Source organism: Peromyscus leucopus, chromosome 1 (genome assembly GCF_004664715.2).
Source record: "Peromyscus leucopus breed LL Stock chromosome 1, UCI_PerLeu_2.1, whole genome shotgun sequence".
Taxonomy (NCBI): domain Eukaryota; kingdom Metazoa; phylum Chordata; class Mammalia; order Rodentia; family Cricetidae; genus Peromyscus; species Peromyscus leucopus.
Genome location: NC_051063.1, coordinates 63,155,929 through 63,178,277, shown reverse-complemented (window position 1 = coordinate 63,178,277; position 22,349 = coordinate 63,155,929). Strand labels below are relative to the sequence as shown.

Genomic DNA, 22,349 nt, shown 5'->3' with positions numbered 1-22,349 from the left:
GGGCTCTGCCCGTGGCGGGCAACAGCTGAACATAGTGTTACACTGTGGCGAGCCACAGGAACATGAAGTCCAGCTGTACATTATAAGCTGTACCTTGATGAGGCCAAGGGTCAGTCGAGTGGGAAAGACAGTCAGCAAGGTCTTTTGGTCTTATGCGGCTTAATATTCAGTTGTGTCTTGCTATGAATTCCTTGTGCTCATAATTCTCCTAAAGTGTGTATGTGTGTGAGTGTGAGTCTCCGTTTCAAAGCACCTGAGAGTCAGTAGACAGAATCTCGGCCTCTGAGCTCCAGGCCCCGTCTTTAGCATTTGTTTGGGGTACCTGCCTTTTGCAAATCCCCTCCTTGAGCTACTTCCTAAGACACAGTCAACCCCAAACAAAGCCTTAAAAGACAAGCAAGGAACAGACAGCTACCAGGCCATCTGTTAGACCCCAACTTAGATAAAATGTCCTTTCTGAGACTACATGTCTCACAGGCCAAATGCCTACCAACCTGAGGAACGAGCTTTGTTTCTTGTGCAAATCAAGGCTTACCCCTCTCTCACTGAGGACTTTCCTCTTACCAGGCATTTCAAACTGAGATGCAGACTGACTAGCTAGCAGTACTCTTCCCCCACCCTGTCAGGAAACGAGCTGCAGAGGGGAAAAGTGACAGTTTTAACTTTTAGTGACCTACAGACTTTTCCTACCTATCACCTGTAAGTCTGTAGTTGATAGATTCGGAATGCCTTCACCTGACCACAGTAAGGATATATTTCTAGCACATACATTCCTTTTCTGATTTATCCCAACTACTGACTGACTCCACTCTTATCTCCCCTCTTGTGTTGCAAATAAAGTTGCCAGGAAGCCTCTGGTGGGGACGTCTACAATCTCCTGCTGTGTACAAAACATGAGGTGTTACTGTTGGGGATGGGATATAGACCAGTCCCGGAGGAGGGAGACCAGAGAAGGACTGAAGGATGGGGAGGAAGGACTGAAGGATGGAGAATTGAGGGATGGAAGATGGGAGAAAACTAGGATTGGAGAGAACTAGGAATGGAGGGAACAGAATTGGGGGAATGAAGAATTGAAGGAAAGGAATGGAAGGATTGAAGAATTGCGAGAACTAGGAATTTAAGATTGAAGGATTGAGGAATTGAAGATTAGAGGGAATTAAGAATTGAGGGAACAAGAAGAAGGGAACTAAGGAAATAAAGAGATCTGTGAACTAGTGACTGAATGATGGTGGCTGAGGAATAAACCAAATGAACTAAAGAGCTCCGAGCAGCTGGATTCATTCCTTCGCCGTTAGTAGTGTCTCTCCTGGGCCCCTGGACTTATATAAATTTAAGGCTGAACCCTTAAATATTATACAAAACTACAGCCAGGCCTGCCCACTGCCCAGAGTAAGTCCAGTGGTTTATTCTCCTATCTAGGTGCTCTGTCTGGTGTGGCCAGGGTCTAAAGAGCAGCGGCACCACCTTATGGGGACAGCATAGGATGTGGCACCAGCTTTGAAGGGGCATGGAAGCACATGCCAATAATCCTGGAAGGCAGCAACCAGATTGCCCACATCTAAGGATAGCCTGGTCTACTTAGTGAGTTCCAGGACTACATAGAAACCCTAAATAAAACTAAATAAAAACCAGAGCCAGGCAGTGGTAGCACACACCTTTAATCCCAGCACTCAGGAGGCAGAGGCAGGTGGATCTCTTGAGTTCGAGGCCAGCCTGGTCTACAGAGGGAGTCCCAGGATAGGCTCCAAAGCTACACAGAGAAACCCTGTGCCGAAAAAAATAAATAATAAAAAACAGGCAGTGGTGGCCCATGCTTTTAATCCCTGCACTCAGGAGGCAGAAGCAGGTGGACGCTCTGATGAAAAAGACCCCATGGACCCCTATTAGGGAGGATCATAGAGCAACTTTCCGGGCCCATTTCCCCAAATTCCCACCATAAGTGGCTCCGGAGCTAAGTACCTGCCTGGGCAGTCTAGCCCTGTCCTGGGTGTGAAGTGGGGAGCGGCTTCTGCAGCCCAGCACAGCTGGTGCTCACTTCCCCTGGTCGAGACCCACAGCTATTCTGCCACTTCTGTCCAGCAGCCGGAGCCTGTGGGAGCAGCGCTGCTTGAGGCCGACCGGCTTCAGCATGTAGTAGGCAGAACCTTGTGCCCATACCACCACAATCCTCAACCTTTGGGCTAGCAATAGTGTGTCCTAAAAGGACATCAGGGTTTTGAGTCTTTCCAGCCTGAGGACTCCAGGGATACTGGCCAGGCATTCATTATGCATGCTCTGTGGACCTCTTTCTTGTGTTTTTGGAGACAAGGTCTCTGTACATAACCAGGTGTCTTATAGTTTACTATGCAGACCAGGCTGCCTCTGCTGGGGTTAAAGGTCGCACCACTACATATGGCTGTGTATCAGAATGTATGGCCAAATACTTGACTGAACTGGTGACATTCCATTGTAAAGAAACCACTAGCTGGGTGCCGTGGCAAACGCCTTTAATCCCAGTCCTCAAGGTTTCATTTCTCTAAAGTAATTAAAATGTGTTTGTGAACATACCCCGAGCTCAGCTGCCACTTTTCAGAGTTTTGTTCGTTCTGTCTTCTCCAGCCTGCTGTCCCCTTCTCCACCCAGGACTGGCTGCTGGGAAGGCCCTTGGGGCAGAGCCCAGGCACAGTCAGGGCCACCTCACTGCTATAGCTATGCGATGCCTCAGTCTAGAACACGGGCGGTGGTGGCAGGGGCCTGCCTTTAATCCCAGCAGAGGCTGAGTTGAGGACAGCCAGGGCTACACAGAAAAACCCTGTCTTGAAAAACCTCCCCAGTGTCTGAAGCTGTCCCCTAATTCATGCTAAAACCTCGTCTCCTCGGTGACAGTGGTGAGTGGGACTTCAGCTCCATGAAACGATCAGTGACCTCTGACCAGGTTCCAGAGAGCAGATACCCCTTCCACCAGGTAAGAAGCAAAGAGGTCTGAGCCAGGTAGCCCTTAACAGCCACACCTGCCACACTATAACCTTGGACTTCAAGCTTTAAGATGTGTGTGAAATATATTTGTTGTTTTACAGACCACCCAGTCTATGCCTGAACCAGCCAAGCCTAGGGCACAGCCTCAGATTTTTAAGTTTTTGTCCAGGAATATCCATCATTACATAGTGTTTTTGGCAGATGGGGGCAGTGCATGGCTAGGGAGGAATCCAGAGACAGGTAGGCTTCTCCTGCTTCTTTATTCCACTTGGTTCTGGACTTCCCTCATTAAAGGTTTTTCACCGCCAAAAGGTGTTCCTCTAGGTCTCTGGCACTGGTGCTCCTCTGGAGCTTGGGATGTGCAAAAGGTAAGTGGAGATGGAAGTTGGGAGGTCCAGTTGGAAGGCTTTATTCCAGGGCTCGAAGGCTGCTCACTGGAGGCTACAGTCCAGGCCAGGTGCCCCAGAATTGACAGCAAACAAGCATGTCCAGGAGGGAGGCGGCTACGTGTCCATATCAGGTCCTCAGCAGAAGCCTGTCTAGGGTCTGGGAGGCAGGACTCATGGCTATTCCTAGTCCATATAGCCCAAGACCATCTGCGGCCATCCATTCTAGGAGTAGATGAAATACCTGGGCTGAGGCTTCCATAAGCCAGAGGCCACTGGACAGACTATGGGGTAACAGCAGTTTAAGGATCTCTAGGTGTGACACTCATGTTTTTTCCATGCCATACGGGGCAGGGTGACATCACTGTGTCCACTCCAAGGGTCCAGGGCCAGGCCAAGCTGGGGCCTCTATTACATTCAAAACCACAGGCCAGCAAGGCTTAAACAAGGGCAGACTTCTTCAGCAAGGATGCAGCCTGCTTAGGGCTAAGGAAACATATACTGTCCACCTTTGGCAAGATGAATTCAGGGGAAGCTCAAGCCTGTTGGTCCCTTCCCCATGGTTCCCACCAAAGAAAGGGATAGGAATAGCCAGAGGGCCATGGAAGAGCAACACCCCATTCTAAAACCCCAAGAATGGACGATTCTTCTTGGAATGCTCAATTTGCAGATCTCAGGGACTGCCTGGCCAGCTAAGACGCTCCACACTATGTGCTGGGAATGGAGGAAGGAGTGTTCAGTTTACATTAAACTGATACTCTACAAGTCTTAACTCCTAGAGGCTTCCAGCATCCCACAAGGTCCCGATAGAGGCTTGAGGGCCCCGTCAGGTAAGGACCAACAGAAGAGGCCACAGTGAGTTCAGCTGTTGTCTCTAGGCCACCAGGATCAGGGACAGCATCCACGTTACTTCCTATAAGATGAACAACACATGGTCCAGACTCAGCACCAGCAGGTAGGGCATCGCGGACAAAACTGCCCAGTAGAGGGAGCCAGTTACAAAGCCGGAAACCACCCAAACCCTTTCCCAGGGCCCTCACCGGCTGCCACAGAGGAAGAGCAGGTTCTGGACAGCAGGAACAGTGGAGTTTGTGTTCTGGCCAGTGACCAGGTGACGGTCCAGCACCACATGCACCGCGTCAGGCTCACTGGCTAAGGCAGAGGGCACAAACCTTAGGCCCACAAGGCCTAGGCCCAGTCCCACTTCCACCCACTGAGGTGCTGTGACCAACAGGGGCCAGCAGGAAAGCCTGTCTGGGCAAACCATTCACCACAGGGGTAGGCAGGACCTAAGACACCAACCCAAGACACAGGAGGTGGCCCCACAAATCTAGGTGTAGGGGCACCAACTTAGGCTCACCACTGAAGCCAGCACCAGAATCCTTCACAAAGTCTTCAACAACCAGCGGCAGGCGGGCAAAGTCGGGTGCCCTGATGAGCTCGTACACAGAAGGCTGCAAGTCAGGGCCTGTGTCAGACCAGCTAGTGGCTCCACCCTGTCCAGTGCCCGCCCTACTGTCCCCAAGACCAACCCTAGGGACCAGGCAGGTCAAATCAAAGCAGCAGCCTCAGCTACCACATGGGGGAGATGCGCAAAGGCAAAACAGTCATCTTTTGGAGACCAAGCCACCGTGGCTTAGAGTGCCTGGCTCCCCCAGCATCAGGGCATAAGTGTGACCAAAATGAGATGGGCTGGTATCCTCTGGAAGGAGTCCTTTCAGGGGTTCCATGATGTTCATGTGAGGGGCTCACCCCAGAGGGGCTCAGGCTGTGCTTGCCATCTTACAGTCAGCTCATATCACATGGACAAGGAGAGAACTGCTCTAACAGTATGGGGACTGGCAGGTCACAGTGCCTGTAGGAATCTCTTCCTGGTTCGGGTAGGAGTAAGGGAGAAAGGAAGGAACGGACACTGGCTTGTCCATGGAATACTCACCCCTGTCAGACTGTAGCCTTGGAACACCCAGGACCTGTCTTCATTGGTAGCACAGCACAGGGCAGCAACACCATGGCCAATGGCACAAATGGGCTCTAAAAGTAGCAAGGTACTCTGAGGCCCTGGGCGCTGTCTTGGGTAGGGTCCCTGCCAAGTGTCCCTTCCCCCGAGGTGGATGCTAAAAGACTATAGAGTTTAGAGCCCAGGCTGCCTCAGCTTTGAGATGTGTAAGCACACAGGACTCCCAGTCCATGTACCAGCCACTGCTTCACACTGCAGAGGAGCCACTGTGCAGCTGGGGGTGGTACTGCCAGGGGGTCTCCTGCTCTGCAACGAGGCTCCCCTGGCTCCTCCCCAAAGGCAACCTAATGGCCAGTGTATTCCCATGGCAGAGGTAGCTGGAACAACTGCTTCTTGTCTATGCCCAGAGGACCAGTTCTCACCAACAAAGGACACTGAATGGAGCCTGTCTGCATTCTGGTCTCTGATGAGCATCCTGCCCCAGCCTACAGATGTGCTTACCACAACAGATGTTGCCGATTCCCACTAGGAATCCAGATAGTATCCTAGTTAACCTACCATGGAAAGGGCTAAGAGGCCATGGTCACCAGCCCTCTCTGGGCCTTCAGAGGCTCACAGTTCGGAGACTAACAGTGCACACATTATATTTGGTGAGATCACTCTGTCGTGCACACGGACACAGAGCAAACTTACCTGTGTGCAGGTCAGAACCACTGCGGCTCTCCACGCCCATCTGAGGGGCTGATGAAATCACCAGGCACGCCCAGTCCTGAACCCTAACCCCGAACTCCACAGCCACCCCATATCTACCTTCCAGACCCTGTCTCTCGTTCCCTGTCGCCCGCCCGCTATTTTGGTCACACCCTCCTACTCTGCCTGCCAGCCTGTTCTCCAGTTTCTTGTCACCCACTGCTCTCTGAGCGGAAGTGCTGCAGTATCCGAGCCAGGGACCCGCTGTTGGCAAGGTCAGCCAGTGCTCCAGGACAGCTGGGAATCAGGAGAGCATGGTACCGGGCACCTGGGGGGGGGGGGGGAGGAACCACAGGTCAAATAAGGGCACAGCCAGACACAGAGGCCCTCCACAGGGACCCACTAGCTAGAAGTTACCACTTGTCACTTTTGCCACCTACCGTCTATGGACTCAAGCTTAGCGGGGCTGGCATAAGCTTTGAGGCGGAAGTCTTGTACCCAACGTGCATTGTTCTCGGTCACATCCACAAAGTCCATGGCCTTTCCCTATAGAAGCAGAGCCTAGGTGAAGGGTCAGCACCAGCACCTTCCCCCCCATTTGGATGACAGAGAACTCAGAAAGGCTAACAGATTTCAAAACAGCCCCTGGGGCACAAACACCTGCCTAGACAGTCACTTTTACTGGCTGGCTCAGGCAGGGAGCCTTCAGTGGCTATAGAGAGAGAAAAATCAAGTACAAGGTAGGCCCAGAGGACCAAACCACCAGGGTGCAGGAGCCCAGTACAACACAATGCTGAGGTCTTACCACAGGAGATCACCACACCCTGCTCCCCCGTGGTCCCCAGTCTCCTGATTATAAAGTAGCAACAACTGTCCCAGCCACCTTGTGACTTCGAAACATGCAAATACACAATGCACATTTGCCATGGCCCATTTATATCTGGTGTTCCCAGGGCCACAGTGCAAGAATCGGGAATCTCTCCTATTAGGAGGATCTGGGCAGGACCCACACACTAGGACCAAGTCTTCTTATCTTTCACTTATAGACTTGCAAAAGTGCAAGCCACAATGAAAAAAGCTCCCTTAACACAGGTGGTCACAGTCCAGGGAACTGGGACCATGACTTAAGGATTCCACCAAGTTTGGGTGTAGATCCCCTTATCTGGAGATAGCTCCTCCTGGCCCTATCAACCACAGAGGGCTCGCTACACTCTCCTAGCCTCAACCCAAGAAAGGAGAAGAGCGCAGGGGTTCCCTGGAGAAGGGTGACTGTACTCACCCCAGGGGTGGCCACCTGGAGGTTGAAAGCAGCACTGGCCAGTGTGAAGCAGTGGAAGAAGGACTGGGCTGACACACCTGGGAGAGAGAGTTCCAAAAAGGCAAGGGCCCGACAGGGTCAGCTGGCCCATCCCTGTTCCCCGGAGACTGCCAATGCTCCTGGGGACTCTCCTGGTCCCAGACCCAGCCTCAGGAGCAGTCCATTTCACCCACCCCAGGGTCTACACCCTGGGGGCAGGACAGCAGCCATTTGGGTCCTCCCCCACAGACCCACCAGTATCCAGGGTCCCCACAGCCTGGGGAGAGAAAAACTGAACAGGTCACAGCCGTAAATGCAGCAGGACAGCATGGTGTTTGGGGCACTCCCCACACTCAGGACACCTAGAGGGTCCCATCTTCTTAAGAGCCTCACCATGCTGTTCTCGGCACTCTTCTGCCCATCAAGAGGCCTTCAAAAAGGAACAAAGCCTGCCTGTTTCATTTGACTCCAGAAGCCGGGTGCGCACAACTTTAATGCCAGCACCTGGGAGGCAGAGGCAGGCAGATCTCTGAGTCGGAGGCCAGCCAGGTCTACAGAATGAGTTCCAGGACATCCAAGGCTACACACACACACACACACACACACACACACACACACACACACACGAAAAAACCTGTCTCAAAAAAACAAGACTTCCAGCCGATTTGTGGGTACAGCCTAGCCGGCCCTCAGCTAGGGAGTAGAGACCCACATCACCTTCTCAAGTGCAGTGATGTCTGTGCTGGTTTAATCTAAGGGCACAACCCGTTAGCTTCATCTTTCCATCTTCCCCTCTCCCTCTCCCTCTCTCCACCGTTCCTGGAGGTACTGCAATACCAGGTCAATGCGTGGAGTGGACGGAGCAAGCTCCTACTCCAACTCCTAGTTCCAAAAATCCATGTAATACATTGTCCTCGGATAGAGGACGTATCAGATATTAAACTGATAAGGACAGATACTACACTTGATCTTAGCCAAAAGGCCGAGAAGCGATTTCCCCTCTCTTTTTGAGATAGCATCTCCTGTAGTCATTAACCTCTTTATCCTCCTGCCTCTAACTCCTACACTACTTTTGCTTTGTGGATTTTGTTTTGGTTTAGTTTTTAAGTCAGAATCTCACTATGTAGCCCTGCTGGCCTGGAACTTGCTATATAAGTTCCAGACTGGCCTCAAACTCCCAGAGATCCATCTGCCTCTGCGTCCTGAGTGCTGGAACTAAAGACACGCACCACTAGGCCCTGCTTCTTTACTTTTATGACTTTATACATTTGCAGTGACCAAGCCCAGATTATCCCCATCAGCTCCTCAATCCTTCACTGCCAAACTCTCAAGTAAGGCCTACCTAGGAGCAGCTGTAGATTCTCCTACAGGCTCCCTCGGGCCCCTCCCATCTCCACCTGGGAGGCTTCTATGTGGACCCCAGGGATTCATCAGTTCAAGGCTCATGCTCGCTTGAGATGCTCTATACGGTTTGTGAGGGATACACCGGGTCGCAGCCCTGAGCTCCGTCACCCCGCAGTGACTATCTTGGGCTAGTCAGTTCCCTAAAGACCCGTGAAGTAATCCTCCGCCCAGCTTCCCAGACACACACGGGGCAGTTGGAACCCATAGCTAGGAGACCCCTTTCCGTGTGCGAGTCCCTTCTGTGCAGCTCTTTCGAGCAACCCCTTTTAGGATCGCGTCCTGGAGGCGCGTGAAGATAGGCCCAGGATCAGGACCGAGCCCCTGCGGCTGACCTGGGGGCAGGGTCATCTCCGCAGTCGCAGGCCACCCTGCCTGCGAGCTCAGACTACACAGGCCTGCCCCAGGGAAACAGGTGCAGGGTCCCAGGATCCCAACTCCGCAGGCACAAACGGTGACCTGGAGTCAGAACGGCAGGCCACTGCACCATACAGCTGCCCTGTGCGCCTCACCTTCGGAAGCGCCGCTGGCCACCAAGAGACAAGCAGGCCTGCTGGGCAGCCGCTCGGACGCCATGGCTGCGGACTCCCCTAATAAGAGCGGTAGGGGCGGTGTGGGGCGGGGCTTGCCTGCCGCGGGAGTGGAATGCGCGTGCGTGAGGTGCGGAGGGCGGGGCTCGCCTGCAGGATGTGCCGGGTTGGGGGGCGGAACTTGCGTTCAGATGGGGGCAGCTTGCGCGTGCGCAGGGACTGGGTTGGAGGGGGGGACGGGACGCGCTTAAGCGAGTGGAGACGCGGGATGAGCAACGAGTCCCTGAGTGCTGGTTACCCGATTGTTCGGGCCAGGCAAGGCTGGTGACCCTCAGGCGCACATCAGTTGAGCGCAACGGGCTGGGCAGACGTTACTCAGGGTCCCAATTGGCCGCAGGGCTACCGCGCCTTGGGCCTTTGTCAGTAAGTTGAGCCCGGCTATACTTGTCTGGGAGCGAAGAACGGTCAGGCTGACTGGATGAGGGACACAGAGGTGGGTCGCATGTAGGCGAGTCTTCCTCTGCGTGTTTGGGAATTTCTAAAGACGCCTGGGTCCCTGGAGTTTTGGATGAGGCTGGAGAGAATGGAGTGTCACTTTTCCTGAGCTGTGGACGCCTCAACTTGGGACTTGATGTTGAGTTTCCTTAGGAAAGGCCAGATTGTCTGGGGAGGCCAACCTGTATCTAAAGCGATTGTTCCTTATGTTGCACCGCCTGAGTGTGGGGTTTCTGGTGGGGCCTAGGAAAAGGAGCCTGAAGCCCAGGGTCCTATGCTGTCTGGGTGGTGATGTTTGAGGATTCACAAGCTAGAAGTCAGACCACAAGCTGGACCTAGCCACAAGGAAAGCCTTCTAGATCTGTAGACTACCCCATCCCTAAAAACCTATCTGTTGACATGAAGCCCATGAAGGAGCCCAGATTGAACATGGCCAAAAGGTCCACGTGCTCACACAGCTCCACCTTTGTGCTGCCCCAAAAGCAGTCTTAAGGCACCAGAAATGGCAGAATCTTCCATAGGCTTGAGTCTTGAGGAGGAAAGGATTTACCTCAACTCCCAAGTTTTGGATAAGTTTTGGGTGGTAAATAAAGAGACCACCATTCCAACTGAAGTGTCTGGACAAGGCAAATTTTACCCTTGACCAGGAGAGTGTGCTCAAGGAAACACACCAAGCAGGAAGTGCATTTGGTTCTTCCTCTAACTCAGGTGGTGGCTGTGTCTTTTCCGGGTTGGCTGGGGTCTGACCTCACAGTATCATCGAATTGGCTGGTCTGAAAAGAACTGACAAAAAATGGAGGAAAGTGAAATGGTCCCTGACTGAAGGAGGGTCACTGTTCCAGGCCATCATATTCCTAGAATGGCCAGGAGCCAGGGCTGTTACGTAGAGAAAAAACAAAAGAAAATTGAATTCCTTATCCTAAACTCAAATTTTATAGTATTTGATAGAAAAGAATAATATTTGATATTTCTTACACAGGTTACAGTCCTGTACCTGTACAGGGAAGTCAGGGCAGGAACTGAAGTAGAGACCATGAAGGAACACTGCTTACTGGCTTTTTTAGCTACCTTTCTTATACAACCCAGGCCCACCTCACACATTGGACTAAGCTTCTTTCCCCCCATCAATGAGCAATGGAGAAATGTCCATGGACATGCCCATAGGCCAATCTGATAGAAGCAATTCCTCTGTCGAGGTTCCCTCTTTCCACGTGTCAGGTTGACAACTGAAGCTAACTATGACACTTCACTGGGGGTTATCTACTCATCCCCCAGCTTGCCTCCTTGAACACTGGACCTTGTTAAGCCATTATCTGGTTCTGAGTGAGAAAGCTGGAGGAGAAAGCTGGGGCTCCATCTCTGACACCAGCAGCAAGGCTGTTGTGTGTTCAGTGTGTCCAAGGGTGGTGGTGTGTACCATGCCTGACAGATGATTCAACATGGCTAGGAGGAAGCATACCTAAGTAATTCTATGACCTGTGTCCAGAGTGGCATGTTTGTCTGGTTTCCAGAAGAGCCTATGAGGATTCTCAGGATCCACGTGGAGTTGAGCATTCAGGCCCACATAGGTAGCTGTAACAGACAAGCAGTGCTTGGCCAGGAGCCATGCTCTGGATCTACCTGATGTTCCTAGCCCAGTCTCCCTTTGTCTGCTGTGATCAGTGGGGAGGATTTGAGGTCCTAACACATTACCTGGGGTCGGGCCCTAATGTGGAGTTACCTGCCAAAGTGCCTGTTGCTGAGCAATATCCCAGATCCTTTGCCCCTAGGGCCTTCCTGCTACAGTGACTAGGCCCTGCCCCTCCACCCGGTAGCATCCTTCAGGGCTGACATCTGGACCTGGATACCTGGACAACATCAGGGCTACTGTGAGGAGTAATGGGCAGGTTTTGCCATTTGAGACAGAGCACTTAGAGGCTCAAGGATGTCCTTGGGCAAGACCCATGACCCCATCATGAGGGATGCTCAGTGCCCCATCCTCCCCTGTAGAGCTTTCTCTCAGTCTCCTTCATGGTTATGTCAGAGGTCCTGATTATGAGCTTACACACCTGGGCCCTGGACATGATACACTAGGACATCAGATCTATCAGCAAGTACACGTATGGTGAAGGTGGGGGAGGGTCAAGGACTACATATGTAGAGTCTGCTTGTATGCAGAGATCCTGAGTCGTAGGAACTCTTGATATCGACAAGTTGAGCATCAGGAAAAAGGATCTCCTTTAACCACCATGCAGGAGGCAGAGGCAGGTGAATCTCTGAGTTCCAGGACATCCAGAGCTACATAGTGGACCCTATCTCAAAGGAAAAACCACAAATTTCTTCATATTCAGCCCCTGCTATTGTGGGTAGCTGTTCCAGCTTTGACCTTGAAGCATTGCCCCTAGTGAGGCAGCAGGTAACTGCTACACCTGCCTATGACCTGCCCCTGGGGCGTGGCCTCTTTGGACCATTAAGACCTGAGATGCGTATGTGCTCGAGCTCTCTTGTCTACCTCATGATCTTGGATGCTGGATTGTAGACCAAGTCAGGGTTCTCCAAAAAACCACATGGACTGTACCTCACCTCTCCTGGATCCTGTAACCGATCCTATTGTTGGTTGTAAGTCGCCCCCAAATAAACCTCTTTCGACTCTCAGATACACTACGTGGAATTGCCTGGTTAATTGCCGCTTTACCCTGCTTCTGTTGGACTGTAAGGGTAGGTGAGAAGTCCTAGGAGACTTCTGCCGTGCTGGGCTAAACTTGTGCCGCAAAGCCTCCTGCCTGCTGCCACCCTGCTGCCTCTGAGACTCCTGTTTCAGAGGAGACCTGGGCCTATTCCTGGCCTCTGCGCACATCTGGGAGGTCCTTTCTCTCGAACTGCCAACCATCTCAAAGCCTGGGGCACCAGATGCAACATCTGCTAAGTGCTGCCTTTGTGAGGACACAGGCATTGCCCTGAGTGCCCTTCTGTTAGTTCAGGTGACCATCAAGTGGACCTTGATACGAGGACTAAGTGTCCGAGGCATAAAGTTCTCTTGGGTTTGGGGGACAATCTTTATCATGTAAACACTCCAGGGTGGAGGGCGGGGAGCTGCCTAGAGATGAGAGGTGGTTCTCAAGTAGCCTTCAAGAGCCAGATGAAGCTGGGCGGTGGTGGCGCACGCCTTTAATCCCAGCACTTGGAAAGCAGAGGCAGGAGGATCTCTGTGAGTTTGAGGCCAGCCTGGTCTACAGAGCGGGTTTCAGGAGAGCCAGAGCTGACACACAGAAACTGCTTGAAAAAACAGAACAAAAAGATCCAGATGAAGCCCATTCCCCATCAGGGCTCAGGTGGGTCTCTCCAGGGCCAACTGGACTGGGTGAAGTCTGGAGCCTCCAAGTTAAGTCATGCAAAGCTATACAAAGCAAGCAGCATGCAGCCAGTGACAGCCTTGCTGTCAGGTATGGAGTTGTGAAAGTTCTTTCACCTAAGGTGGTCCTCTGCATCACTGGTGAGCATCACCTAAGGTGGTCCTCTGCATCACTGGTGAGCATCACCTAAGGTGGGTCCTCTGCATCACTGGTGAGCATCACCTAAGGTGGGTCCTCTGCATCACTGGTGAGCATCACCTAAGGTGGTCCTCTGCATCACTGGTGAGCATCACCTAAGGTGGTCCTCTGCATCACTGGTGAGCATCACCTAAGGTGGTCCTCTGCATCACTGGTGAGCATCACCTAAGGTGGGTCCTCTGCATCACTGGTGAGCATCACCTAAGGTGGGTCCTCTGCAATACTGGTGAAAATGCTAAAGCAGCTGGCTGGTCAGGTGTCTAACCTGTGGGCAGGTGATGGCATTGTGGCCCAAAGTAGGGTGATGTGGCCCTGAAGCAGGCACAGAGGGTCCATGTGAGTAACAAGGAAGCAGAGGTCAGGTCTAGGAGCTTTACTCAAGACACTCCTAGATCCACAGGGCTGGAGGGGGCAGGGGAGGCAGAGGATAGGTGTGTACTCCTCTCTTACTGAGTAGCTTATCCATCCCGGAGACAAGAGCCACCTCATCTGCCCTCTGAGGATTTGACTGTACTGTGTCCTTTTTCCTTGTTGGAATTGTAAGGCAGACAAAATCAGTCTCTGTGAAGCAGCAAAGAAGGTTCTGTTCTTGGCCAAAGAATAAGAGAAGCCTGAGTGGAGCTCAAATCCACTTCTCAACTGTGGCCGCTGGAGGTCATAGATATGGCTCAGGTAGGTAGGATGTGTGTGTGTGTGTGTGTGTGTGTGTGTGTGTGTGTGTGTGTGTGTGTGTGTGTGTGTCAGCAGGGTATCTAAGCACAGGTACAGATGTCTATCTTCTCATCCTGATGTTTTTTTCCTCTTTCCTTCCTTTCTGTTTTCCTTCCTCCTTCCTTCCTGCATGCCTGCCTTCCTTCCTCTTTCTTCTTCACTATGTAGCCCAGACTGAGTACTAGGTTTGGGATTACTGGTGAGAATTGGGTGCTCCTCTCTGATCCTCTTACAGTCCTTTCCAGTGATTGTCACGGTGCTCGTCATGTGTCATGGCATTAAAGGGCAGGGCCTTTACGGAGTATATACAGAGTAATTAGATGGGAAAGAGCTTAAGGTGAATGGTTGGTTAATATGCCTCTATTGCAGCAGAAGCCTGGCTCATCTGCTTTTATCTCCTGCTATTCCTGAGGGCTGAATGGGCAGCTGGCCAACTTCCTTATGTCTAGGATGCAGAAAGCACCAACAAGCAGGTGTTTATTTATTTATTTATTTTTCTGAGACTCACCTAGAACTTAGCATATAACCTTGAACTCTTTTTTTGTTGCTGTTGTTTTCGAGACAGGATTTCTCTGTGTTACTTTGGCTTTGCAGGAACTCACTATGTTAGACCAGGCTGGCCTTGAACTCACAGAAATATGCCTGCTTCTGCCTTTCAAGTGCTGGGATCAAAGGTGTGCACCACCACCACATGCTCCGTTAACCTTGGACTCTTGATCCTCCTAATTGTCAGACAACCTTGCAGGGCAGGCTGGAGCCGAAGATGGGTGAGGCCACATCTTGCCCAGGACTGCTTAGTTACATATCTCTTAGGTTCTAAACCTAAACCTCTTGAAGGGACTCCAGAGATAGATTTGGGGGCCACTGAACATCATTATTTTCATCCACATTGAATAAATCTCTGATTTTCACTGTTTGTTTCTTTTTTGTTTGGTTTTGAGACAGGGTCTTACTGTGTAGCCTTAGCTCTTCTAGAACTCTGGAACCAGACTGACCTCAACCTGCCTGTGTGTGTGTGTGTGTGTGTGTGTGTGTGCGCGCGCGCGCGCGCGCGCGCGCGCGCGTGCAAGTGCTAAATACTGAGACTGCTTGGTCTTTTGGTTTTTTGGGTTTTTTTTTTTAATTTATTTTTATTTTATGTGCATTGGTGTTTTGCCTACATGTATGTCTGTGTGAGGATGTCAGATCCCCTAAAACTGGAATTACAGACAATTGTGAGCTGCCATGTGGGTGCAGGGAATTGAACCCAGGTCCTCTTGAAGAGCAGCCAGTGCTCTTAACCACTGAGCCATCTCTCCAGCCCTCTATTTTATTTTTTTAAATCTAACTTAATTTTTTTTCACTTTTTTAAAATTTATTTTTCTATTATCGGCTTGATACAGTATAAATTCTTATCCTAATTGTGAAATGTTTCACTGAGGCTTGCCCAAAGATTGAGTAAAACCAAAACTTATTATAAGCCACAGTCATCCTAGGGTTCCCCCTGCTATATAGCCACCCTGGTTCTGTGGGTTGCAGTCTGATTGTTCTTTGTTCTATATCTAGAATCCACTTATGGGTGAGTACATACCATGTTTGTCCTTCTGGGTTTGGGTTACTTCACTCAGGATGATATTTTCTAGTTCCATCCATTTTCCTGCAAATTTCATGCTGTCATTGTTTTTCTCTGCTGAGTAGTACTCCATTGTGTATATATACCACATTTTCTTAATCCATTCTTCAGTTGACGGGTATCTAGGTTGTTTCTAGCCCCCTATTTTTGTTTTTGAAAATGTGGGTTCTGGGAGGGGGTTGCACTCAGGGCCTCATGATTTCAAGGAAACTGCTTGTCCACTGAGCTGCCCCCCAGCTCCTTACTTGCCCTTACTTCTTTAGCTTGCATGTTGGGGATGGGTGAGCAAGCCTTGCTTGTTAGGACTGTCAAAGGCCAGACTTTGAACCGAACAACTCCTGGAACAATTAGTTTAGTAAGGCTGCTGACGCAAAACAGGACTTTCACTTCAAAGTGAATAAGAGATGTTTATTCTGAACCAAATATGAGTGATCGTGGTCCAGGAATGCCAGTCAGGTTACCCTGAATGGGTTCCAGTGTAGAAGTGGTTATATGAACTATAGTTATAAAGCAAAAAGTCATAAATCGAGGCATTTGCTAGATATATTGATATGGGGGCATCAGGTAGTTAGGTAGCTGAGAAATCTCTGCTATAAATTTCAGATGCAGTCTGATGACATTCTTAGTGTTTGAGTTGGTAGAAGTTAGAGATAGTACAGTCCAAAGGTTCTTACTGATAGAAGGATGTTAGATCATAGGCAGAGATGGACAATGAGTAACTACAAAGGGAACTAAAGATAGCCCAAAATAATTTGGCTCTGGATCTGGAACATTCTACTCATACAGTTAACCTTGTAGAATTTTTTTTAATGATTTTTATTTTGTGTGCATTGGTGTTTTTTCTGTGTGAGGATATTGGATCCCCTAGAACTGGAGTTAGAGACAGTTGTGAGCTACCATATAGGTGCTGGGAATTGAACTCTGATCCTCCAGAAGAACAGCCAGTGCTCTTAAGCACTGAACTGTCTCTCCCACCCTGCTTTGTAGAATCTTTAATGTAGGTGTGGTTTTTTGTGGGGGAGAATCTTGAGTTTGCAGGTCTAAGCAAAGTTGGCCTTTCTTTCCACCTGCCTCCCTTCCTCCTGTCTGTATCTAAAGGAAGGCCGAGAGGTGATCACAGTCAAACTGAGGAGCCGTTCTAGGGTGTGGCTCCCTACATGAGCTGCACGTGGGTGCCAGAGAGTACCCACCGCGAGTGTCTCGCAGGAGCCCCGTGTGTGACAGTGGCTCATGGACAGGAAAACCGCTTTACCCTGGCACAGAGGCTCAGAAGAGACAAGTACCGGTGGCCAGAGCTCTTGGGGCCCGTGAGTCTGCTGGGGACAGAGCTTAGACACAGGTTCTCAGAAGCTGCTTGCGCTGAGCCTGTGAAATAGCCAGCGGGCAAAGGCCACCAAGCCTGACACCCTGTGTTCCATTCCTAGGACTCACATGATGGGTGAAGAGAACGGACTCCCTTCCACAAGTTGTCCTTGACCTCCATATGTGCATACACACACAAAATAGAAATAAATTTTAAAAATTAGCTGGGCGTGGTGGTGCACGCCTTTAATTCCAGCACTCGGGAGGCAGAGGCAGGCGGATCTCTGTGAGTTCGAGGCCAGCCTGGGCTACCAAGTGAGCTCCAGGAAAGGCGCAAAGCTACACAGAGAAACCCTGTCTGGAAAAACCAAAAAAAAAAAAAAAAATTTGAAAATTAAAAAATCTTTAACTAAAAAGTATCCCCCACTTGGGCCTACAAGGTAATCATAAAGACTAATTTTCATTGTCTTAATTGATAGGTTTCAGAATCACTATGAAAACAAGCCTCTGGGCATGTGTAAGAGAGTTCCTAGATTAGGTTAACTAACATGAGAAGATCCACACTAAATGTGGGGGACGCCATTCCCTAGGCTGGGACCCCAGACTCTGACAAGGGCAAAGGGAGCTGAGCTGAGGACCAGCACTCACCGCTCTGCTTCCTGACTTCCGATGCAGTGTGACCAGCTGCCTCACGCTCTTGCTTCCTGCCTCTCCCACCACGATGCACTGCACCCTCCGTTTTCATCATTGGCACAGAAAGCAGCTGAGCTGACCTGCTGGGGCTGCTTGAGCTGAGTGACATCCTGGGCTCACCTCCAAAGCCGAACTCCCTCCAGCAGTGTCCAGCCCATGGACACCTCTGTGGAGGTGACATGACCTATCAGAACATTTCTGTTCCATGTTTCTGTGTGTGATTAAAAGTATACTGAATATTTACTATATTTACACTTGTTTGGTTATGAAAGTTGTGAAAAAAGTAATTGAAATCAGCCCCAGGACTGCTGAGAGTTGTGGAGCTTTTTTTCCCCCTCCCTTCTGGAAGGGTCCTCACTGTACTCAAGCTGAAGGTGCTGTGAAGCATGAAAACCCGGCCTCCGGGACCTCTTCACCTGGTCAGGTGTCTGTTTTCTCTGCTGCAAACTGGATCTTAAGCCTTGCTCACGGTAGGCAAGGGCTCCACTGCCGGTCTACATCCCAACCTCATTGTTTTGTTTTCGAGACAGGGTTTCCCTGTGTAGCCCTGACTGTCCTGAACTCGCTCTGTAGACCAGGCTGGCCTCGAACTCACAGAGATCCTCCAGCCTCTGCCTCCTGAGTACTGGGATTAAGGTGTGCATCACAGCCCAGCCCAACCCTCATTTCCATGGGGATCTCAGAGTTTCCCTTTTATAGTTCAGGCCACCCTTGTGTTTATTACCCTCCTGACTTAGCCTCTCTGTAGCTTGTGCCAGCAGATCCAACTCTTTCTGGTTTTGTTGTCGTTGTTCTAAGATGTTCTCATGTTGTAGCCCAGGCTGTCTGAGACTCCATCCTCTGACCCTGCCTCCCGAAGGTTGAAATTACAGCTATGTGCCTCCATGTGCATCTTGCTCCCTAGTTGTAGCGTCCCTCTGGAAGTGAAGAAAGGACCTACCGAGCTGCAGTCACAGGTGGCAGGTGCAAGCTTACACAGGCTGCACTAAGAGCAAGAGGAGATAGCGTCGCAAGTTCATAGCAAGGGCTGTCTGCTCTCTTAGGCCGGGGCCATCTTGGCTCTGATGAAATAGAAAAACACCTTGAGGCTCCTGGCGGATCACCCACTGGGAGCCTACCTGCTCAACTGGATTAAGTGAGTACATGCTGAGATTGTTGGACTAAATAATAGATAACATGGCAGGGTCTCCTAATGAAGATTCCAGAAGGTAAAGGGACAGTGTGACATGATGTTTAGTAAACCTCTGTGCACCAACTGAGAAACCATTTGCAATAAACTGTAGCATTAAAGGCTTAGAATGCAAAATGAATAATAAAGTAGGGGGAGAAGCTCAGTCAGGTTACCTGAGTGGGATCCCCAGAAACCACATCATCAAAACAAAGAATGAAATAAGCTGGGGCAGTAGTGGTGCAGTCTTTAATCCCAGCAGAGGCAGGCAGATCTCTGTGAGTTTGAGGCCAGCCTGGTCTACAGAGTGAGATCCAGAATAGCCAAGGCTTCACAAAGAAACCCTGTCTTGAAAAAGAAACCAAAGCCAAACCAAACAAACAAACAAAAAGAAAGCTGCCACCACCACCACCACAACAACAACAAATAGACAAAGCCAGGTATGGTGACTCAAAACTGTAACCCCAGCACTGGGGACAGGAATCCCTGAGGGCTGATGAGCAGACAGTCTAGCTTAGTCCCCCACCAGTGAGAGATCCTGTTTCAACACAAAAACATAGATCAGGGCTGGAGAGATGCCTCAGTAGTTAAGAGCACTGGTTGTTCTTCCAGAGGACCTGGGTTCAATTCCCAGCACCTCTGAGGCAGCTCACAGCCATCTGTAACTCTAGTTCCAAAGGATACTATACCCTTTTCTGATCTCTTGCTGTCAGGCATGCAAGTGGTGCCCAGACATACATGCAGGCAAAATGTTCATACACATACAATTTTAAAATTGAAAAACAAGGTAGATAAATTAAACAGCGCCTAAGGTTTGATACCTGAGTTGACCTCTGGTCCCCGCCCCCTGCTTGTGAGATTGGTTTTAGCCAGGCATGGTGTTGCAAGCCTGTAGTCTCAGTGTTCCCAGTACTCGGGAAGCTGAGGCAGGAGTTATAGATTTGAGGTCATCCTGGGTTACATGCTGAGATCCTGTATATCCTAGCAAACAGGCTATGGAAAGGGTTCAGTGGTTAAAAGCACTTGCTCCTCTTGCAGAGGACTCAGTCAGCACATACACATGGCTGCTCACAACAGTTTGTAACTACAGTTCAGGGGATCTGATGCTCTCTTTGCCCTCCACAGGCACCAGATATATGTGCAGTGCATATACATACATGCAGGGAAACATTCAACTGTTTGTTTGTTTGAGACTGGGTCTCTGTGTAGCCCTAACTATCCTGGAATTCACTGTGTAGACCAGGCTGGTGTCAAACTCATGAAGATATCCACCTTCCTCTACTTTCTAAGTGCTAGGATGGAAGGTATATGCTACCATACCTGGCTTAAAAATTAACAACAGTGTTCCAGGACAGCCAGGACTGTTAACACTGAGAAACCCTGTCTCAAAAAAATAAAAACAAATGAACAAAAATTAACAACAACAAAAAAGACAAATAACATCAAATAAACGACCTCCTGGTGACAAGAAGTTTCCTAGGCTCTACCTTGGTGTTCCTACTACCTTCTAGTGTTGCACCAGTTGACAGCCAAGTCTACTGTACAACAGTGCCTACAAAGAACATTCCAGGTCCAAACCAGAGACTTTCATTTCTGCTTTGCCTAAGGTGCCAATATTTTCTTTTACTGAGATTTAGTTATTTCTATTTTTATTTATTTGGTTTTTCACGATAGGGTTTCTCTGTGTAGTTTTGTGCCTTTCCTGGAACTCACTCTGTAGACCAGGCTGGCCTCGAACTCACAGAGATCCGCCTGCCTCTGCCTCCCGAGTGCTGGAATTAAAGGCGTGCCCACCACCGCACGGCTAATTTTTTTTATTTTATTTTATGTGCATGGGTGTTTTGTCTGCATGTGTATATACACCATGTATGTGCAGCTCGATTGCCTGGGACTGCAGTTACAGGTTGTCAACAACCATGTAAGTATTGAGAATCAAACCCAGGTCCTCTAGAAGAGCAGTGAGTACTCTTTTTTTTTTTTTTTTTTAAAGATTTATTTATTTATTTATTATGTATACAGTGCTGTGTCTGCATGGCCAGAAGAGGGCATCAGATCTCATTACAGATGGTTGTGAGCCACTATGTGGTTGCTGGGAATTGAACTCAGAACCTCTGGAAGAACAGCCAGTACTCTTAACCTCTGAGCCATCTCTCCAGCCTCCAAATTTTTAATGAGTTTTACACGTGTGGGTGTTTTGCCTGTATTTATGTCTGTGTACCAGGTGTGTGCCCGTTGCCTGGAACCTCAGCTATAGATGGTTGTTAGCCATCACATAGAGGCTGGGAGTCAAACCCAGGTCCCCTGGAAGAGCAGGGAATGCTCTTAACTATTGAGCCATCTCTCCAGCCCCAGGCACCAGTATTTTAAAAACAACCTAAAGGTGCTTTAGCAGAGAATCCATAAAGGACTAACCGCATGGAAAAAACATCACTCGGAAGAGCCAGCTCTCAGTGGTTCACCACAGCAGAAACTGTTACTTTGCAGCCTCCCAGTGCAGTAAAATGCCTGAAAGTGCTTGTGTGTTTCAAGGTGCGAGGCAGAGCCTGGGTAGATGTGAGTCCTGGATGAAGCAGTGAATGTCCAGACAGTGCAGCCTTAGCACCTGCAGGGAGTGAGTTAGAGGTGGCCATGTGTCCAGCATGTCCACAACAGCCTGTCTCCAGGAAGCTCCAGCTCAGGCAAGTGCCAGCCTGGACTTGAGAGAGGCACTTTGTACACATAGTGGTCAAAGGGAAACCAGGAAGAGTGGTCTGAGCAAGGACAAGGGGTCCACTTGGGATATCTTCACCCCGCTGGAGTTGTCCAGAGTTGAATGTGTGATGTGGGCAGAGCTACTACTCTGAGGAGGGCGGGCACCAGGAAATTGGGAAGAAAAAAGCACCAGCTCAAAGCTTCCGGGAGAAGGGGGTCAACAAGCTCATGCCTGCTAGCCTTAGTAGCCCCTAGCAGGGGAGAAGGGGCCCAGGACCGTAAACTCCCAAACGAGCTTTGCTCAGCCCGCTGTCCTACAGCCTCACTCACAGCGGAACCGAGAGCAGGTCCCGTGTGCTGAACACCAGATCAGAATGGGCTCCGAGAGCTGTGGAGGAGAAGTGACCAGAAGAAGAACCCTGCTTCAGCTTCTGCATTTCATGGACAGAGGGGCCCTCCTTATTGGCAGGCAGTTTTCTTTTTTTCTTTTGGTTTTTCAAGATAGGGTTTCTCTGTGTAGCCCTGGCTGTCCTAGAACTCGCTCTGTAGCCCAGGCTGGCATCTAACTCAGAGATCTGCATGCCTCTGCCTCCTGAGTGCTGGGATTAAAGGTGTGTGCCGCTACCTCCTGCCTGGCAGGCAGTTTCTGTTCCAGTGCACTGGAGACAGCAGCCCAGGTTGGGAGGGGCTGCCATTGTGAAGTTCTTGGATGTCCATCTGGGTTCAGGCTCCCACGAAGGCCTGGGAAAGGGGAGGGTCTGGTTGGGACTGTGGGTACACATAACCCATAAGGATCAGGGCATGAAGGAGGACCTAAGACTTTCTACCTGTTCCCTGGAAAGCCCACATGATGAATCTGTGGCCCCCACATCCCCAAGCAGGAAGTCTCCACCCCTCCCAGCCCCATGCAGGTGAGGACACCAGCCCAGCC

At 50.2% G+C, this 22,349-nt stretch overlaps 1 protein-coding gene and 1 non-coding gene across 5 annotated transcripts; both read right to left on the bottom strand.

Annotated features, from left to right (window-relative positions):
* Nucleotides 1-3,196: 3,196 nt before the first annotated feature.
* Nucleotides 3,197-9,312, bottom strand: Gatd1 (glutamine amidotransferase like class 1 domain containing 1). 4 transcript variants are annotated; one of them, XM_028870226.2, is made up of 8 exons: nucleotides 9,199-9,311; nucleotides 7,268-7,344; nucleotides 6,429-6,534; nucleotides 6,209-6,316; nucleotides 5,278-5,372; nucleotides 4,702-4,795; nucleotides 4,382-4,493; nucleotides 4,087-4,254 (listed from the first exon to the last, which is right to left on the bottom strand). In XM_028870226.2, exons 1-8 carry the CDS (start codon nucleotides 9,260-9,262, stop codon nucleotides 4,248-4,250), a joined length of 663 nt encoding a protein of 220 aa, XP_028726059.1. In that variant the 5' UTR covers nucleotides 9,263-9,311; the 3' UTR covers nucleotides 4,087-4,247. The 4 variants fall into 4 exon arrangements, with proteins under 4 accessions (XP_037065042.1, XP_037065048.1, XP_028726059.1 ...); XM_037209147.1 differs by lacking the exon at nucleotides 4,382-4,493 and having other exon boundaries at nucleotides 3,197-4,254; nucleotides 9,199-9,312; XM_028870227.2 differs by lacking the exon at nucleotides 4,087-4,254 and having other exon boundaries at nucleotides 4,378-4,493; nucleotides 9,199-9,312.
* On the bottom strand, nucleotides 8,089-8,279 carry LOC114695431. The gene has a single exon (XR_003734864.1). It is a non-coding gene; the product is annotated as a U2 spliceosomal RNA (small nuclear RNA).
* Nucleotides 9,313-22,349: the final 13,037 nt, after the last annotated feature.